Source organism: Salmo trutta, chromosome 19 (assembly GCF_901001165.1).
Source record: "Salmo trutta chromosome 19, fSalTru1.1, whole genome shotgun sequence".
NCBI lineage: Eukaryota > Metazoa > Chordata > Actinopteri > Salmoniformes > Salmonidae > Salmo > Salmo trutta.
The window spans coordinates 56298018-56311369 of NC_042975.1; the positions used below are offsets into that span (position 1 = coordinate 56298018).

The window sequence follows — 13352 nt, forward strand, 5'->3', positions numbered from 1 at the left end:
GGGCGCGACAGAGAGCGAGAGAGGGCGCGACAGAGAGCGAGAGGGCGCGACAGAGAGCGAGAGAGGGCGCGACAGAGAGAGAGAGAGGGCGCGACAGAGAGCGAGAGAGGGCGCGACAGAGAGAGGGCGCGACAGAGAGGGCGCGACAGAGAGCGAGAGGGCGCGACAGAGAGCGAGAGGGACAGAGAGAGGGCGCGAGAGAGAGGGAGGGCACGGGAGAGAGAGAGGGAGGGCACGAGAGAGAGAGAGGGAGGGCACGAGAGAGAGAGAGGGAGGGCACGAGAGAGAGAGAGGGAGGGCACGAGAGAGAGAGAGGAGGGCACGAGAGAGAGGGAGGGAGGGCGTGGGCAGGAGGTAGGGCACGAGAGAGAGCGACAGAGTGCAAGGGTGCGACAGAGGGAGAGGGTGGGAGGGTGCGACAGAGAGAGAGGGGGAGGGCGCGACAGAGAGAGAGGGGGTGGGCGCGACAGAGAGAGAGAGGGCGCGACAGAGAGAGAGGGCGCGCGACAGAGAGAGAGAGAGGGCGCGCGACAGAGAGAGAGAGAGGGCGCGCGACAGAGAGAGAGGGCGCGCGACAGAGAGAGAGGGCGCGCGACAGAGAGAGAGAGGGCGCGCGACAGAGAGAGAGAGAGGGCGCGCGACAGAGAGAGAGAGAGGGCGCGCGACAGAGAGCGAGAGAGGGCGCGACAGAGAGGAGAGAGGGCGCGACAGAGAGAGAGAGAGAGGGCGCGACAGAGAGAGAGAGAGAGAGGGCGAGAGAGAGAGAGAGAGGGGCGCGACAGAGAGAGAGAGAGGGAGGGCGCGACAGAGAGAGGGAGGGCGCGACAGAGAGAGAGGGAGGGCGCGACAGAGAGAGAGGGAGGGCGCGACAGAGAGAGAGGGAGGGCGCGACAGAGAGAGGGAGGGCGCGACAGAGAGAGAGAGGGAGAGAGGGGGCGCGACAGAGAGAGCGTGCGACAGAGAGAGAGAGGGAGGGAGGGTGCGACAGAGAGAGAGCGGGAGGGAGAGTGCGACAGAGAGAGAGCGGGAGGGAGGGTGCGACAGAGAGAGCGGGAGGGAGGGTGCGACAGAGAGAGCGCGCGACAGAGAGAGAGCGGGAGGGAGGGTGCAACAGAGAGAGAGCGGGAGGGATGGTGCGACAGAGAGAGAGCGGGAGGGAGGGTGCAACAGAGGGAGGGAGGTTGCAACAGAGTGGGGACAGCAGGGGTGCGTTCAGTTCGCTTCAACGTTTGCTACGCAGTGTGACGTTTGTACCATTCTTCAACGTTTGCTACGCAGTGTGACGTTTGTACCATTCTTCAACGTTTGCTCCCGTTTGGTGAGTATAGCGAGGTGTGGCCTGATCAATATGGGTGTGACCAAAACTCATGCAGCACACCATATAGTAATCGCCCTCTTTGCCTCCATAATCACAAAGTTTATCAACTGGTCGTTCAGTACAGTTTCCGCTGAATTCAACATTGCACACCGTTCTGTCGTACTGAATGCAACCCTGGACTCAATCACAACCTGACAGAGAGGGCAGGAAGAGCGAGCGAAGGTATTGGTGCTCATTGGAGCATTGATCCCAGGTACCAAGGAGTACATCATCAGGTTGATTCAGACTATAGGATTTGTGACCAGAACATTCCTCCCCAGAACATTAACTCTCAAGACTTATGGGTAGCACCCAAATTGTACCCTATTCCATATATAGTGCACTACTATGGGCCCTAGTCAAAATAGGAAGTGCATAGGAAATAGGATGCCATTTGGGACAGAACCATGGATGAACTCATACATGAATTGTTCTAGAGGACACTGACTCCTTTTACAGCCAGAGGCTGCTTTGGGTATAAGTTATCTGTAGACACAGGTATAGGTTCAGCCTACCCGCTGCCAGTCTCTCTCATCTCCTCAGACACACGAACATAAGATGAGTATTCACTCAGGCATCAGGGGTCCTACCCATTCATTCATAAAACAGTACCACAACATCGCAGTCTCATCCAGGACGACTTCTCTTCTCCTGCTCAATAGCCCCCCCTCCTGCCCCTCTCCCATCATAGCCACTGAAAACCTTATCCTGGTGTCAGAACAACAGATCAGCTCTGGGGGCTGGACGCATAGCATACCTGCTGTGTGTGTGTGTGAGAGAGACAGTGAATTATATGCCCCTTTGCCAGCCTATGCATGTCTGACTACGTTCGAGTCACCATCATATATGTATGTAAGCAATCTCATATGGTCCTACTGGTTGTTTCAGGTGTGTGTGCGTATGACTATATTCAGTGGGTTTTCTATTGTACACTATGGTGGATAAACCTACTGTTGCTGGTGCATGGTTCTGTTTTTGTTGTAGCATTTTGACGTGTGTGTGCATGCAGCGCGCTCCTGTCGGTGTGTAATCAGTCATAACATTCACCTTCAACCATAACACTGTGACAACCTTGATCTACACATGCACATGACCTGAGAGCAAGCAGAAAAGCAGTGGGTGTGATGTCCCTTTTGTGTTCAACTGTGTGTGTTTTGGTAGGAGAGAGACTGAAATGTGGGGGAACAAAATATTTTCTCTTTAGAACACTCTGATGTTTGACTTTTCTATTGTGTGTAGGTACGTATGGGTGTATTTTTGTATAGGTGTGATTGTATGCACGTTGTTTTGCATATACGTGTGTGTATTTTACTCTTTAACCTTGCATGTAGATTGCGATTTAGGTTCCGTTTCAATGTCGTTTTTTTTGTATGTTTCTTTCTTTCCGGGACCATGTACAATATTGTATGACGTGGGCAGGATCTTGGACCTCATGCTACAATGTTATTATATATAAATATAAAACACAGATGTTTTCCCTATGGAGAAAGTTGAAGTTATATATCGCCTGTACATTTTGGGCTGCCTTTTGGATCCAACTGTCCACCATGTTTAAGATAACAGTACTACAAACTATTCATTAGGACAAAAGTATGATGAAAACAAATAATAATGAAGATTCTTAATAAATCATATTACATTTACTACACACTGTTTGTGCTGCTTCTTTCTTTCTGACACTTCAACGGTCTAAGTTTACTTCCTGAATTGACACCTAAGGTATGTAGGGAATCAAGACTAGGCCACAGCATTAGTAACAATGTTTACAGGACCTTCTCATAAAATAGTTTGGGGGAACAAAAATGACATGGGTTCAGAACATTCAGATGCAGAGGATTCCTGCCTGATCTCATCTCCATGGAGACCTCGAAGGCTGATACACCAATGAGGTGAATGGTGCTGATTTGAGTGAGGTTGTCACGTTTCTTCCTCTGATGCAAATTTCCTCCCCTTTTCTAGGTGTCTACGGAATGAACCTCAGAGGCCCAAGAGGATTGTTGGTAAATCAGTAGTCTGGTTTCTGTCCCTGTTGCATCTGCTCCTGGATCCTCTCCAACACCTCCTGCATCCTCCTCAACTAGAGGTGAGAGAGAAGGTAAGGAAAGTGAGTGTGTCGGTCTAGGTTTTTTGAGACGCTGAAGAAGAACGTTCCAAACGTAGACTGGAAGAAGACCAACTTCTATGCAGTGCAATACATCCAGGTACGGTGTGTGTGCTGTCGGTCTAGGAGTGCACGTGTGTGTGTGTTCTCACCTCCTCGTCCTTCTCCCAGATGAGCCTCTCTGTCTCGCGGTCTACGGGGGCCAGTGGGAGTGGGGTCATGGGGAAGTCAACGCTGCTCTCACTCCGAATCTTATCACGCAAGCTAACACACAGAACAAAACAAAAGGTCAAATAAATGATGTCATTCTTTTTGTGCAGAAAAACTTTGTAGCACAACCGTTGTGCCAAATGTGTTGTACATCAGTCCAACTTTAGTGTGTATGGGCCTGGGTAATTCTGTGTGTGTGTCTAGTACCAACCTGCGTTTCCTCTCCTGCACCACCATGCGTGTCATGTTCTGTATACACTGTGCTCTGTAGTTCTCGTAGTGTGTCTCTCTGGTGACATCCTTCAGGTCCTGCATGTGAGTCTTCACCAACATGTTCCTCAGCAGCAGGAAATCACTGTGGGCCGGGTCCTCCACTGACAACACAACACTGGTATTAGGTCTGTGTGTTTTCATAGAAAGACATTTAGGCTGGGATTCAATCGAAGGTACACTGTCGACCAAGTCATTTCCTTGTAGTTCATGGAGATTGCATTCACGGTAATCTGTGCGGATGCTGGTTCAAATGTAAATCAAGTGTATTTTTTACAGGCAAGCTCAGTGAGGCCCAACTCTGCTGTTCACCGCAGCGAGGAAAGTTCAGTTGTGTGTGTGTGAGATCTGTAGTGTAAATGTGAAGGTGTGCCTGTGCAGCGTACCTTCCACTACACCCCAGGGGTAGAGCCGACCCCTGAACTTGCGTCCTTTACTCTCAACCTGGATGTTACTGCCTATTACAGCAAAAGGAATACTGTCCTAGAGAGAGAAAGAGAGATTTTCATGGTTAAGCCATGTGGTCAGCGCTATATGCAATGGACAAAACATACAGATGCCCTAATAGCCCTCCCCAGGTCTGAAGTCACCTTGAGCAGCTGCTCCTGCTGTTTAAACTCCTCATCTTCATCAAAGTCACAGTCTGGGAACTGGTAGATGTTGATGCCAAACTTCTCCATCTCCTCTCGGATCTACACAGGCACACACATACAGTATTCACACCCCTTGACTTTTCCACGATGTGTTACACAGAATTTAAAATGGATTCAATTGCATCCATAAAGTCAAATAGATTTTTTGTCTTGATTTTTACAAATTAATAAAATAATAAAAAGCTGTAATGTTTTGAGTCAATAAATATTCAACCCCATTGTTAAGAAAGCCTAAATAAGTTCAGAAATAAAAATGTGCTTAACAAGTCACAATCATTTGCATCCTGTTTGCAACAAGGCACTAAAGAAATACAGCAAAAAATGTGGCAAAGGAATTCACTGTTTGTCCTGAATATGAAGTGTTGTGTTTAAGGTAAAGCCAATACAACACATTACCGAGTATCAATCTCCATATATTCAAGAATGGTGGTGGCTGCATCATGTTATGGGTATGCTTGTAATCATTAAGTACTGGGGAGTTTTTCAGGATAAAAAAGAAATTAAGTTTAGCACAGGCAAATTCCTAGAGAAACAGACAGTGGGAGATGAATTCACCATTCAGCAGGACAATAACCTACTACCCAAGGCCAAATCTACACTGGAGTTGCTTACCAAGAAGACAGTGAAGTTTCCCGAGTTACAGTTTTGACTTAAATCTACTTGGAAATCTATGGCAAGATCTGAAAATGGTTGTCTAGCAATAATAAAACAACCAATTTGACAGAGCTTAAAGAATAATGGTAAATATTGTACATTCCAGGTGTGTTACCCAGAAAGACTCTCAGCTGTAATTGCTGCTAAAGGTAATTCTAACATGTACTTACTCAGGGGGTTGAATACTTATCTAATCAAGATGTATGGGTTTTATTTTTCATATTCTCTTTTACAAATGTTAAAAATGTTCTTCCATGCTGACAGAGTAATGGAAAAAATAAAAATAAAAGACAAATCCATTTGATTGACATTTTGCACCAACATTATAGCACAAGTATATACCCCAACATTATTGCACAAGTATACCCCAAAATTATAGCACAGGGCAAGTATATACCCCAACATTACAGCACAGGGCAAGTATATACCCCAACATTACAGCACAGGGCAAGTATATACCCCAACATTACAGCACAGGGCAAGTATATACCCCAACATTACAGCACAGGGCAAGTATATACCCCAACATTACAGCACAGGGCAAGTATATACCCCAACATTACAGCACAGGGCAAGTATATACCCCAACATTACAGCACAGGGCAAGTATATACCCCAACATTATAGCACAGGGCAAGTATATACCCCAACATTATAGCACAGGGCAAGTATATACCCCAACATTACAGCACAGGGCAAGTATATACCCCAACATTACAGCACAGGGCAAGTATATACCCCAACATTATAGAACAGCTATAGATTACAGAAATTCTGTAGCACAGATAGGAATATCTCAGGTAAAATTAGCACTGGTAAAGATAATTAAAGATTATCATAACACAGGTACAGTACAGTCTCTTACCTTCATCTTCTTCCTGCGGACCTCAGTGGGTGTGAGGCTGTCAGCTTTGGCCAGAACAGGGACTATGTTCACCTTCTCATGCAGAGCCCTCATACATTCCACATCCAACGGCCGCAGACTGGAGAGTCACACACACACACACACAGACAAAATTATTAAAATAATTGTGGAAAAGCAGGTTTACTGTGAAAATCTACCTCGTACTTGTGTTGAGAGAAAGAAAATATGTATTGTATGTGTAGCATGTGTGTGTAGTCTGGTACCCATGTCCGAAGGGAGAGATGAAGTAGAGGCAGCAGTGGACTCTGTTATCCTGGATGTTCTTTCTGTTCAGGCCGCTCTCGTCTCTGAAGTACTGCTCAAACTGCTGGTCAATGTAGTCCTCTATCTCTTTCCAGCTATAAAGAGCACAAACACCACTCAGAGGAAACTACAAACATGGTGGATCAACATGATGATAGATGTACACTCTCCACTATAGCTCCACACGGGAAAGTGACATTTTCTACGAAAATCACGGAAGTGGGGTATAGAAGCAATCTTTCCCCATTGAAAGTAGTCAAGCCAAGCCCGAATTCAAGCAATAACGACACGCATAGTTAAAGCATTTTTTCAATTATAGCTCCCGTCCAAATGTCGTGAACGATATACTGTAAACACACACACACACAAGTATATATATATATATATATATATATATATATCATAGTCACCAGTCAACTCCATTACACTCAAAAGTTACTTAACTCTTTAGGGATAGGGGGTAGCATTGGGAAGTTTGGATGAAAAGCGTGCCCAAAGTACTCAGGTCCAGAAGCTAGGATATGCATGTAATTAGTAGATTTGGATAGAAAACACTCTAAAGTTTCCAAAACTGTTAACATAATGTCTGTGAGTATAACAGAACTCATATGGCAGGCGAAAACCTGAGAAAAATCCAACCAGGGAGTGGAAATTCTGAGGTTTGTAGTTTAAGTGAATGCCTATCGAATATCCAGTGTCCGTGGGGTCAGATTGCACTTCCTAAGGCTTCCACTAGATGTCAAGTCTTTAGAAGTTGTTTCAGGCTTCTATTGTGAAAGGGGAGCGAATAAGAGCACACTAAGCAGATGGCCCAGGTGAAAGCCTTTAATTTAGTCATGCGCGTGAGCGCTAGCTCCATTCCCTTTCTAATGAAGACAGTATTGTCCGGTTGAAACATTATTGAATATTTATGATAAAAACACCCTAAGGATTGATTAGAAACATCATTTGACATGTTTCTACGAACTCTAATGGAACTTTTTTGGCTTTCCGTCTAGACTTTGTGCATTTGGATTACTGGACTAAACGCGCGAACAAAGAGGAGGCATTAGGACAAAAAGATGAACTTTATCGAACAAAACAAACATTTATTGTCTAACATGGAGACCTGGGAGTGCCATCAGATGAAGGTCATCAAAGGTAAGTGATTCATTTTAACGCCATTTCTGACTTTTGTGACACCTCTCCTTGGTTGGAAAATGGCTGTATGGTTTTTGTGGCTAGGCGCTGACCTAACATAATCGCATGGTGTGCTTTAGCCGTAAAGCCTTTTTGAAATCGGACACAGCGGCTGGATTAACAAGAAGTGTATCTTTAATCGTATAACACTAGTATCTTAAATCAATGTTTATGATGAGTATTTCTGTAATTCGATGTGGCTCTCTGCATTTTCACCGGATGTTTGTTTGAGACAATGCATTTCTGAACATAACACGCCAATTTCAAATGAGGTTTTTGGACATAAAGATTAACTTTATCGAACAAAACAAACATTTGTCTAACATGGAGTCCTGGGAGTGCCACCAGACAAAGATAATCAAAGGTTAGTGATTAATTGTAACACTATTTCTGACTTTTGTGACACCTCTCCTTCTTTGGAAAATGGCTGTATGGTTTTTTTGTGGCTAGGAGCTGTACTAACATAATCGCATGGTGTGCTTTAGCCGTAAAGCCTATTTGAAATCGGACACTGTGGTTGGATTAACAAGAAGTGTATCTTTAAAATGGTGTATAATACTTGTATGTTTCAGGAATTTTAATTATGAGATTTCTGTTGTTTGAATTTGGCGCCCTGCAATTTCACTGGCTGTAGGCCAGGTGTTCCGCTAGCAGAACCCCCTTCCCAGGAAGGTTAACCAGTGAATGCTAGCATTGGCTAGCTAATCTACCCGTCTGTATTAATGAGTGTTAGCACAACCTGCACATGTAAATGTATATTTATATTTAAGGGGTATGCAGCAGATTGATAACAATATCACCAAAGTATGCTGTATTAGACATTTCAAAACAGCATTCCTAGCTAATGAGTATTTAATTTAAAAGTAGGAACAAGATTTAACAAGGCAACCTTGGGACTAATGTGACTTGGTGCCAACGGGCAGATTGAGGGATTTTTTACATCTGTACCCCAGTAGAGGGGCGTGGCCACTGAATCATCATTCCATGAGGGACTATGATAGCAGCAAATCATCATGAGATAATCATGATTTCGGCCTAGATAACCCATGTACCTCTCTGTGTTGTTGACAGCGTCACCAAACCCTGGTGTATCTACGATGGAGAGTCTGAGTCTGACCCCCTTCTCCTCGATACCCACGGTGTGTTTGGTGATGAACACTGTTTGTGCGATCCGCTCTACACACACACACGCACAGATGTATAAAAGCAATCTTGAAGATCAGGGTTGTAACAGTAGAGGCAAATCATTCCAAAAGGACACAACTTGCTGTTATAGCAATACAATAATAGTAGTTAATAGTAACGGACATATTGAGAAATGAGTTTTACTGACAATATTTCCGTCTCACCCTCTGCATTCAGCACCTTCCTGTTGTTGTAGAGGTCTGTAAGGTACAGACTGTTGACCAGAGTGGATTTACCCAGACCAGACTCTCCTAGAGAAAGAAGGCAAGTCAGTCATTCTTCTCTCATCTACTTTTTTCTGCGCAAACACATGTTGGGCAATGTTCACCTAAATAAAACAAAGTTATTTGGAATAGATTATTCTCTGTCTATAATTCATTTCAGTAGTAATCTGAGTAATTTAGATGTCTCACCTGCTACCATGAGGGTGAAGGCAAAACCCTTTTTGACTGACTTCCTGTGTACCTGGTTGGGCAGAGTGGCAAAGCCCACATACTCCCTGTCCATGTCCTGTAGGGAAGACAGAAGACAGGATATAAACACGCTATGTTTGCAAATGTATTAAATGAAATACAAAAATATCTCACTTACACACTACCATTCAAAGGTTTGGGGTCACTTAGAATATCCTTGTTTTTGAAAGAAAAGCACATTTTTGTCCATTAAAGTAGCATCAAATTGATCAGAAATAGAGTGTAGACATTGTTAATGTTGTAAATGACTATTGTAGCTGGAAACAGCAGATTTTTTATGGAATATCTACATAGGCATACAGAGGCCCATTATCAGCAACCATCACTCCTGTGTTTCAATGGCATGTTGTGTTAGCTAATCCAAGTTTATCATTTTAAAAGGCTAATTGATCATTAGAAAACCCTTTTGCAATTATGTTAGCACAGCTGAAAACTGTTTTGCTGATTAAAGAAGCAATAAAACTGGCCTTCTTTAGACTAGATGAGCATCAGCATTTGTGGGTTGGATTACAGGCTCAAAATGGCCAGAAACAAAGAACTTTCTTCTGAAACTCGTCAGTCTATTCTTGTTCTGAGAAGTGAAGGCTATTCCATGCGAGAATTTGCCAAGAAACTGAAGATCTCGTACAACGCTGTGTACTACTCCCTTCACAGAACAGCGCAAACTGGCTCTGACCAGAATAGAAAGAAGAGTGGGAGGCCCCGGTGCACAACTGAGCAAGAGGACAAGTACATTAGTGTCTAGTTTGAGAAACAGACGCCTCACAAGTCCTCAACTGGCAGCTTCATTAAGTAGTACCCGCAAAACACCAGTCTCAACGTCAACAGTGAAGAGGCGACTCCAGGATGCTAGCCTTCTAGGCAGAGTTCCTCTGTCCAGTGTCTGTGTTCTTTTGCCCATCTTAATCTTTTCTTTTTATTGGCTTTTTTGTTTGCAACTCTGCCTAGAAGGCCAAATCTGCAAAGAAGAATGGGAGAAAATCCCCAAAGCAAAGATACAGACATACCCAAGACAACTTGAAGCTGTAATCGCTGCTAAAGGAGCATCTACAAAGTACTGACTCAGGGGTGTGAATTCTTATGTAAATAAAATATTTCAGTATTTCATTTTCAATAAATGTGCAAAAATATCAATTTAATCAATTTTGTATTCAAGCTGTAACAAAACGGGAAATAAGTGAAGGGGTATAAATATTTTCTGAAGGCACTATGTTGGGCCATTTACAGTGCATTGGGAAAGTATTCAGACCGCTTGACTTTTTCCACTTTGTTACAGCTTTATTCTAAAAAGGAAAAAAGTATTTCCCTCAATCTACAGACAATACCCCATAATGAAAGCAAAAAACAGGTTTTTAGAAATGCTGCTAATATATAAAAATAAAGTGAAATATCACATTTACATAAGTATTCTCAGACCCTTTACTCAGAACTTTGTTGAAGAACCTTTGGCGGCGATTAACGCCTCGAGTCTTCTTGGGTATGACGCTACAAGTACATCTGTATTTGGGGAGTTTCTCCCATTCTTCTCTGCAGATCCTCTCAAGCTCTGTCAGGGTGGATGGGGAGCGTTGCTGCACAGCTATTTTCAGGTCTCTCCAGAGATGTCCAAGTCTGGGCTCTGGCTGGGCCACTCAAGGACATTCAGAGACTTGTACCAAATCAACTCCTGATTTGTCTTGGCTGTGTGATTAGGGTTGTTGTCCTGCTGGAAGGTGAACCTTCACCACAGTCTGAGGTATATGTATTTATTAGGGATCCCCAGCAGCTACTCTTCCTGGGGTCCAGACACATTAAAGCACCCACATTACATATAAAACAAAAGATAAAACAGTACAACATATCTACAATACAAAATGTGTGATACCACCATACAACAATGTCATGTAGTCATGGCTCTGTGTAGTCGTATGCGCCTCCCACAGTCCGTTCTGGACTTGGGGACTGTGAAAAGACCTCTGGTAGCATGTCTTGTGGGGTATGCATGGATGTCCGAGCTGTGTGCAACTATTTTAAAAACAGACAGCTCGGTACATTCAGCTCTTACAAAAACAAGTAGTGATGAAGTCAATCTCTCTTCCACTTTAAGCCATGAGAGATTGACATGCATGTCATTAATTTTAGCTCTCTGTGTACTTTTAAAGGGCCAGCTGTGCTCACGTGCGCTCTGGAGCAGGTTTTCACCAAGGATCTCTGTACTTTGCTCCGTTCGTCTTTCCCCTCAATCCTGACTAGTCTCCCAGTCCCTGCTGCTGAAAATCATCCCCACAGCATGATGCTGCCACCACCTTGCTTCACCGTAGGGATGGTGCCAGGCTTCCTCCAAACGTGATGTTTGGCATTCAGGCCAAAGAGTTCAATCTTGGTTTCATCAGTCCAGAGATTCTTATTTCTCATGGTCCGAGAGTCCTTTAGGTGCCTTTTGGCAAACTCCAAGCAGGCTGTCATGTGCCTTTTACTGAGGAGTGGCTTCCGTCTGGCCACTCTACCATAAAGGCCTGATTGGTGGAGTGCTGCAGAGATGGTTGTCCTTCTGGAAGGTTCTCCTATCTCCACAGATGAACTCTGGAGCTCTGTCAGAGTGACCATCTGGTTCTTGGTCACCTCCTTGACCAAGGCCCTTCTCCCCCGATTGCTCAGTTTGGCCGGGCGGCCAGCTCTAGGAAGAGTCTTGGTGGTTCCAAACTTTGTCCATTTAAGAATGACGGAGGCCACTGTGTTCCTGGGGACCTTCAATGCTGCAGATATTTTTTAGTACCCTTCCCCAGATCTGTGCCGACACATTCCTGTCCAGGAGCTCTACGGTAATTTCCTTCGACCTCATGACTTGGTTTTTGCTCTGACATGCACCGTCAACTGTGGAACCTTTTATATAGACAGGTGTGTGCCTTTCCAAATCATGTCCAATCAATTGAATTTACCACAGGTGGACTCCAATCAAGTTGTAGAAACATCTCAAGGATGATCAATGGAAACAGGATGCACCGGAGCTCAATTTCGAGTCTCATAGCAAAAGGGTCTAAATACTTATGTAAAAAAGGTATGTTTATTTGTAATACATTTGCAAACATTTCTAAAAACCTGTTTTCACTTGTGTGTAGATTGAGGAAAACAATGTAATATATTATATAATAAAATGTGGAAAAAGTCAAGGGTCTGAATACTTTCCGAATGCACTGTAGTTTCACATTATAAAAGATGCTTATTGGTCACGACATCATTAGATACAAATGCTATCACATTTCTGCACACTCTTCCTGAAGTTTTCATAATGACTCTAGCACTACATCTGTGCACACATAGGTCTCACTCACACACGTATCCACCCCTCACCCACCTCTGCAGAGTCGTACGGGTCAAAGTGTCCCCAGGGGCTGCGTGGTCGGGACTGAGGGGAGGAGTCCATGGACCGCGACCCCATAGAGGTCAGCTGGTACTTCCTCAGCTGCAGCGGCTCAAACTCTCCCTCCAGGGGGGCACGTTTGGTCCTGGGGGGGGTGAAGGGAGGGGGGCCACCAGGGGAGGGCCGAGAAAGCAGGGGTGTCCCTCCTGGGGTGTGAGGGGGTCGCCCCATCTCGAGCCCAGTTCCCTCTGGTTCTCGGTCAACGACAGGTGTGTGGCATCCCGGAGTTGTGTTTTGGTCCACAGATGCACCCCGGGGTGGGGGGGTGGGGGGCAGGTCTCTCATAGTGTAGGCCAGCTCTGCATCCTCTGGCTCCTCGATAGACAGACTGGACAACTGGGGGAGGAGGGGGTTATAAAGCCAAATATCAATCATATAGCCTTTTTACATCAGCAGTTGTCTGAAAGCGCTTTACAAATACCGGCCTAGACACTGAAGCGCAAGCAAAGCAGAAACATAGTGGAGGAGGGAAACTAGGATATATACATGCAGAACAGATTGTCCACCACATAACTAACATCTGTCTCGTTATTTCATGTTAAAGGACATGAGTAAAGGAAGCCTCTTTAGACTATTGAGATGTACAGTAAATGGCCTAAGCATCACTTCCTGGCGGGGGGTGGGTCTGTGCTGTATGCAGGGCTTCGTAGAGAAGAATCCTCAGTCAGCTCACACTAACTGTCTGATCAACAGGCCCGTCTA

General features: G+C 44.8%; 1 protein-coding gene across 1 annotated transcript; it reads right to left on the reverse strand.

Annotated features, from left to right (window-relative positions):
* Positions 1–2329: 2329 nt before the first annotated feature.
* LOC115155026 (septin-5-like) lies at positions 2330–12906 on the reverse strand. Its single transcript, XM_029701815.1, has 11 exons — positions 12585–12906; positions 9191–9287; positions 8942–9028; positions 8645–8768; positions 6374–6508; positions 6111–6228; positions 4529–4630; positions 4325–4421; positions 3880–4042; positions 3611–3722; positions 2330–3434 (listed from the first exon to the last, which is right to left on the reverse strand). Exons 1-11 carry the CDS (start codon positions 12819–12821, stop codon positions 3363–3365), a joined length of 1344 nt encoding a protein of 447 aa, XP_029557675.1. The 5' UTR covers positions 12822–12906; the 3' UTR covers positions 2330–3362.
* Positions 12907–13352: the final 446 nt, after the last annotated feature.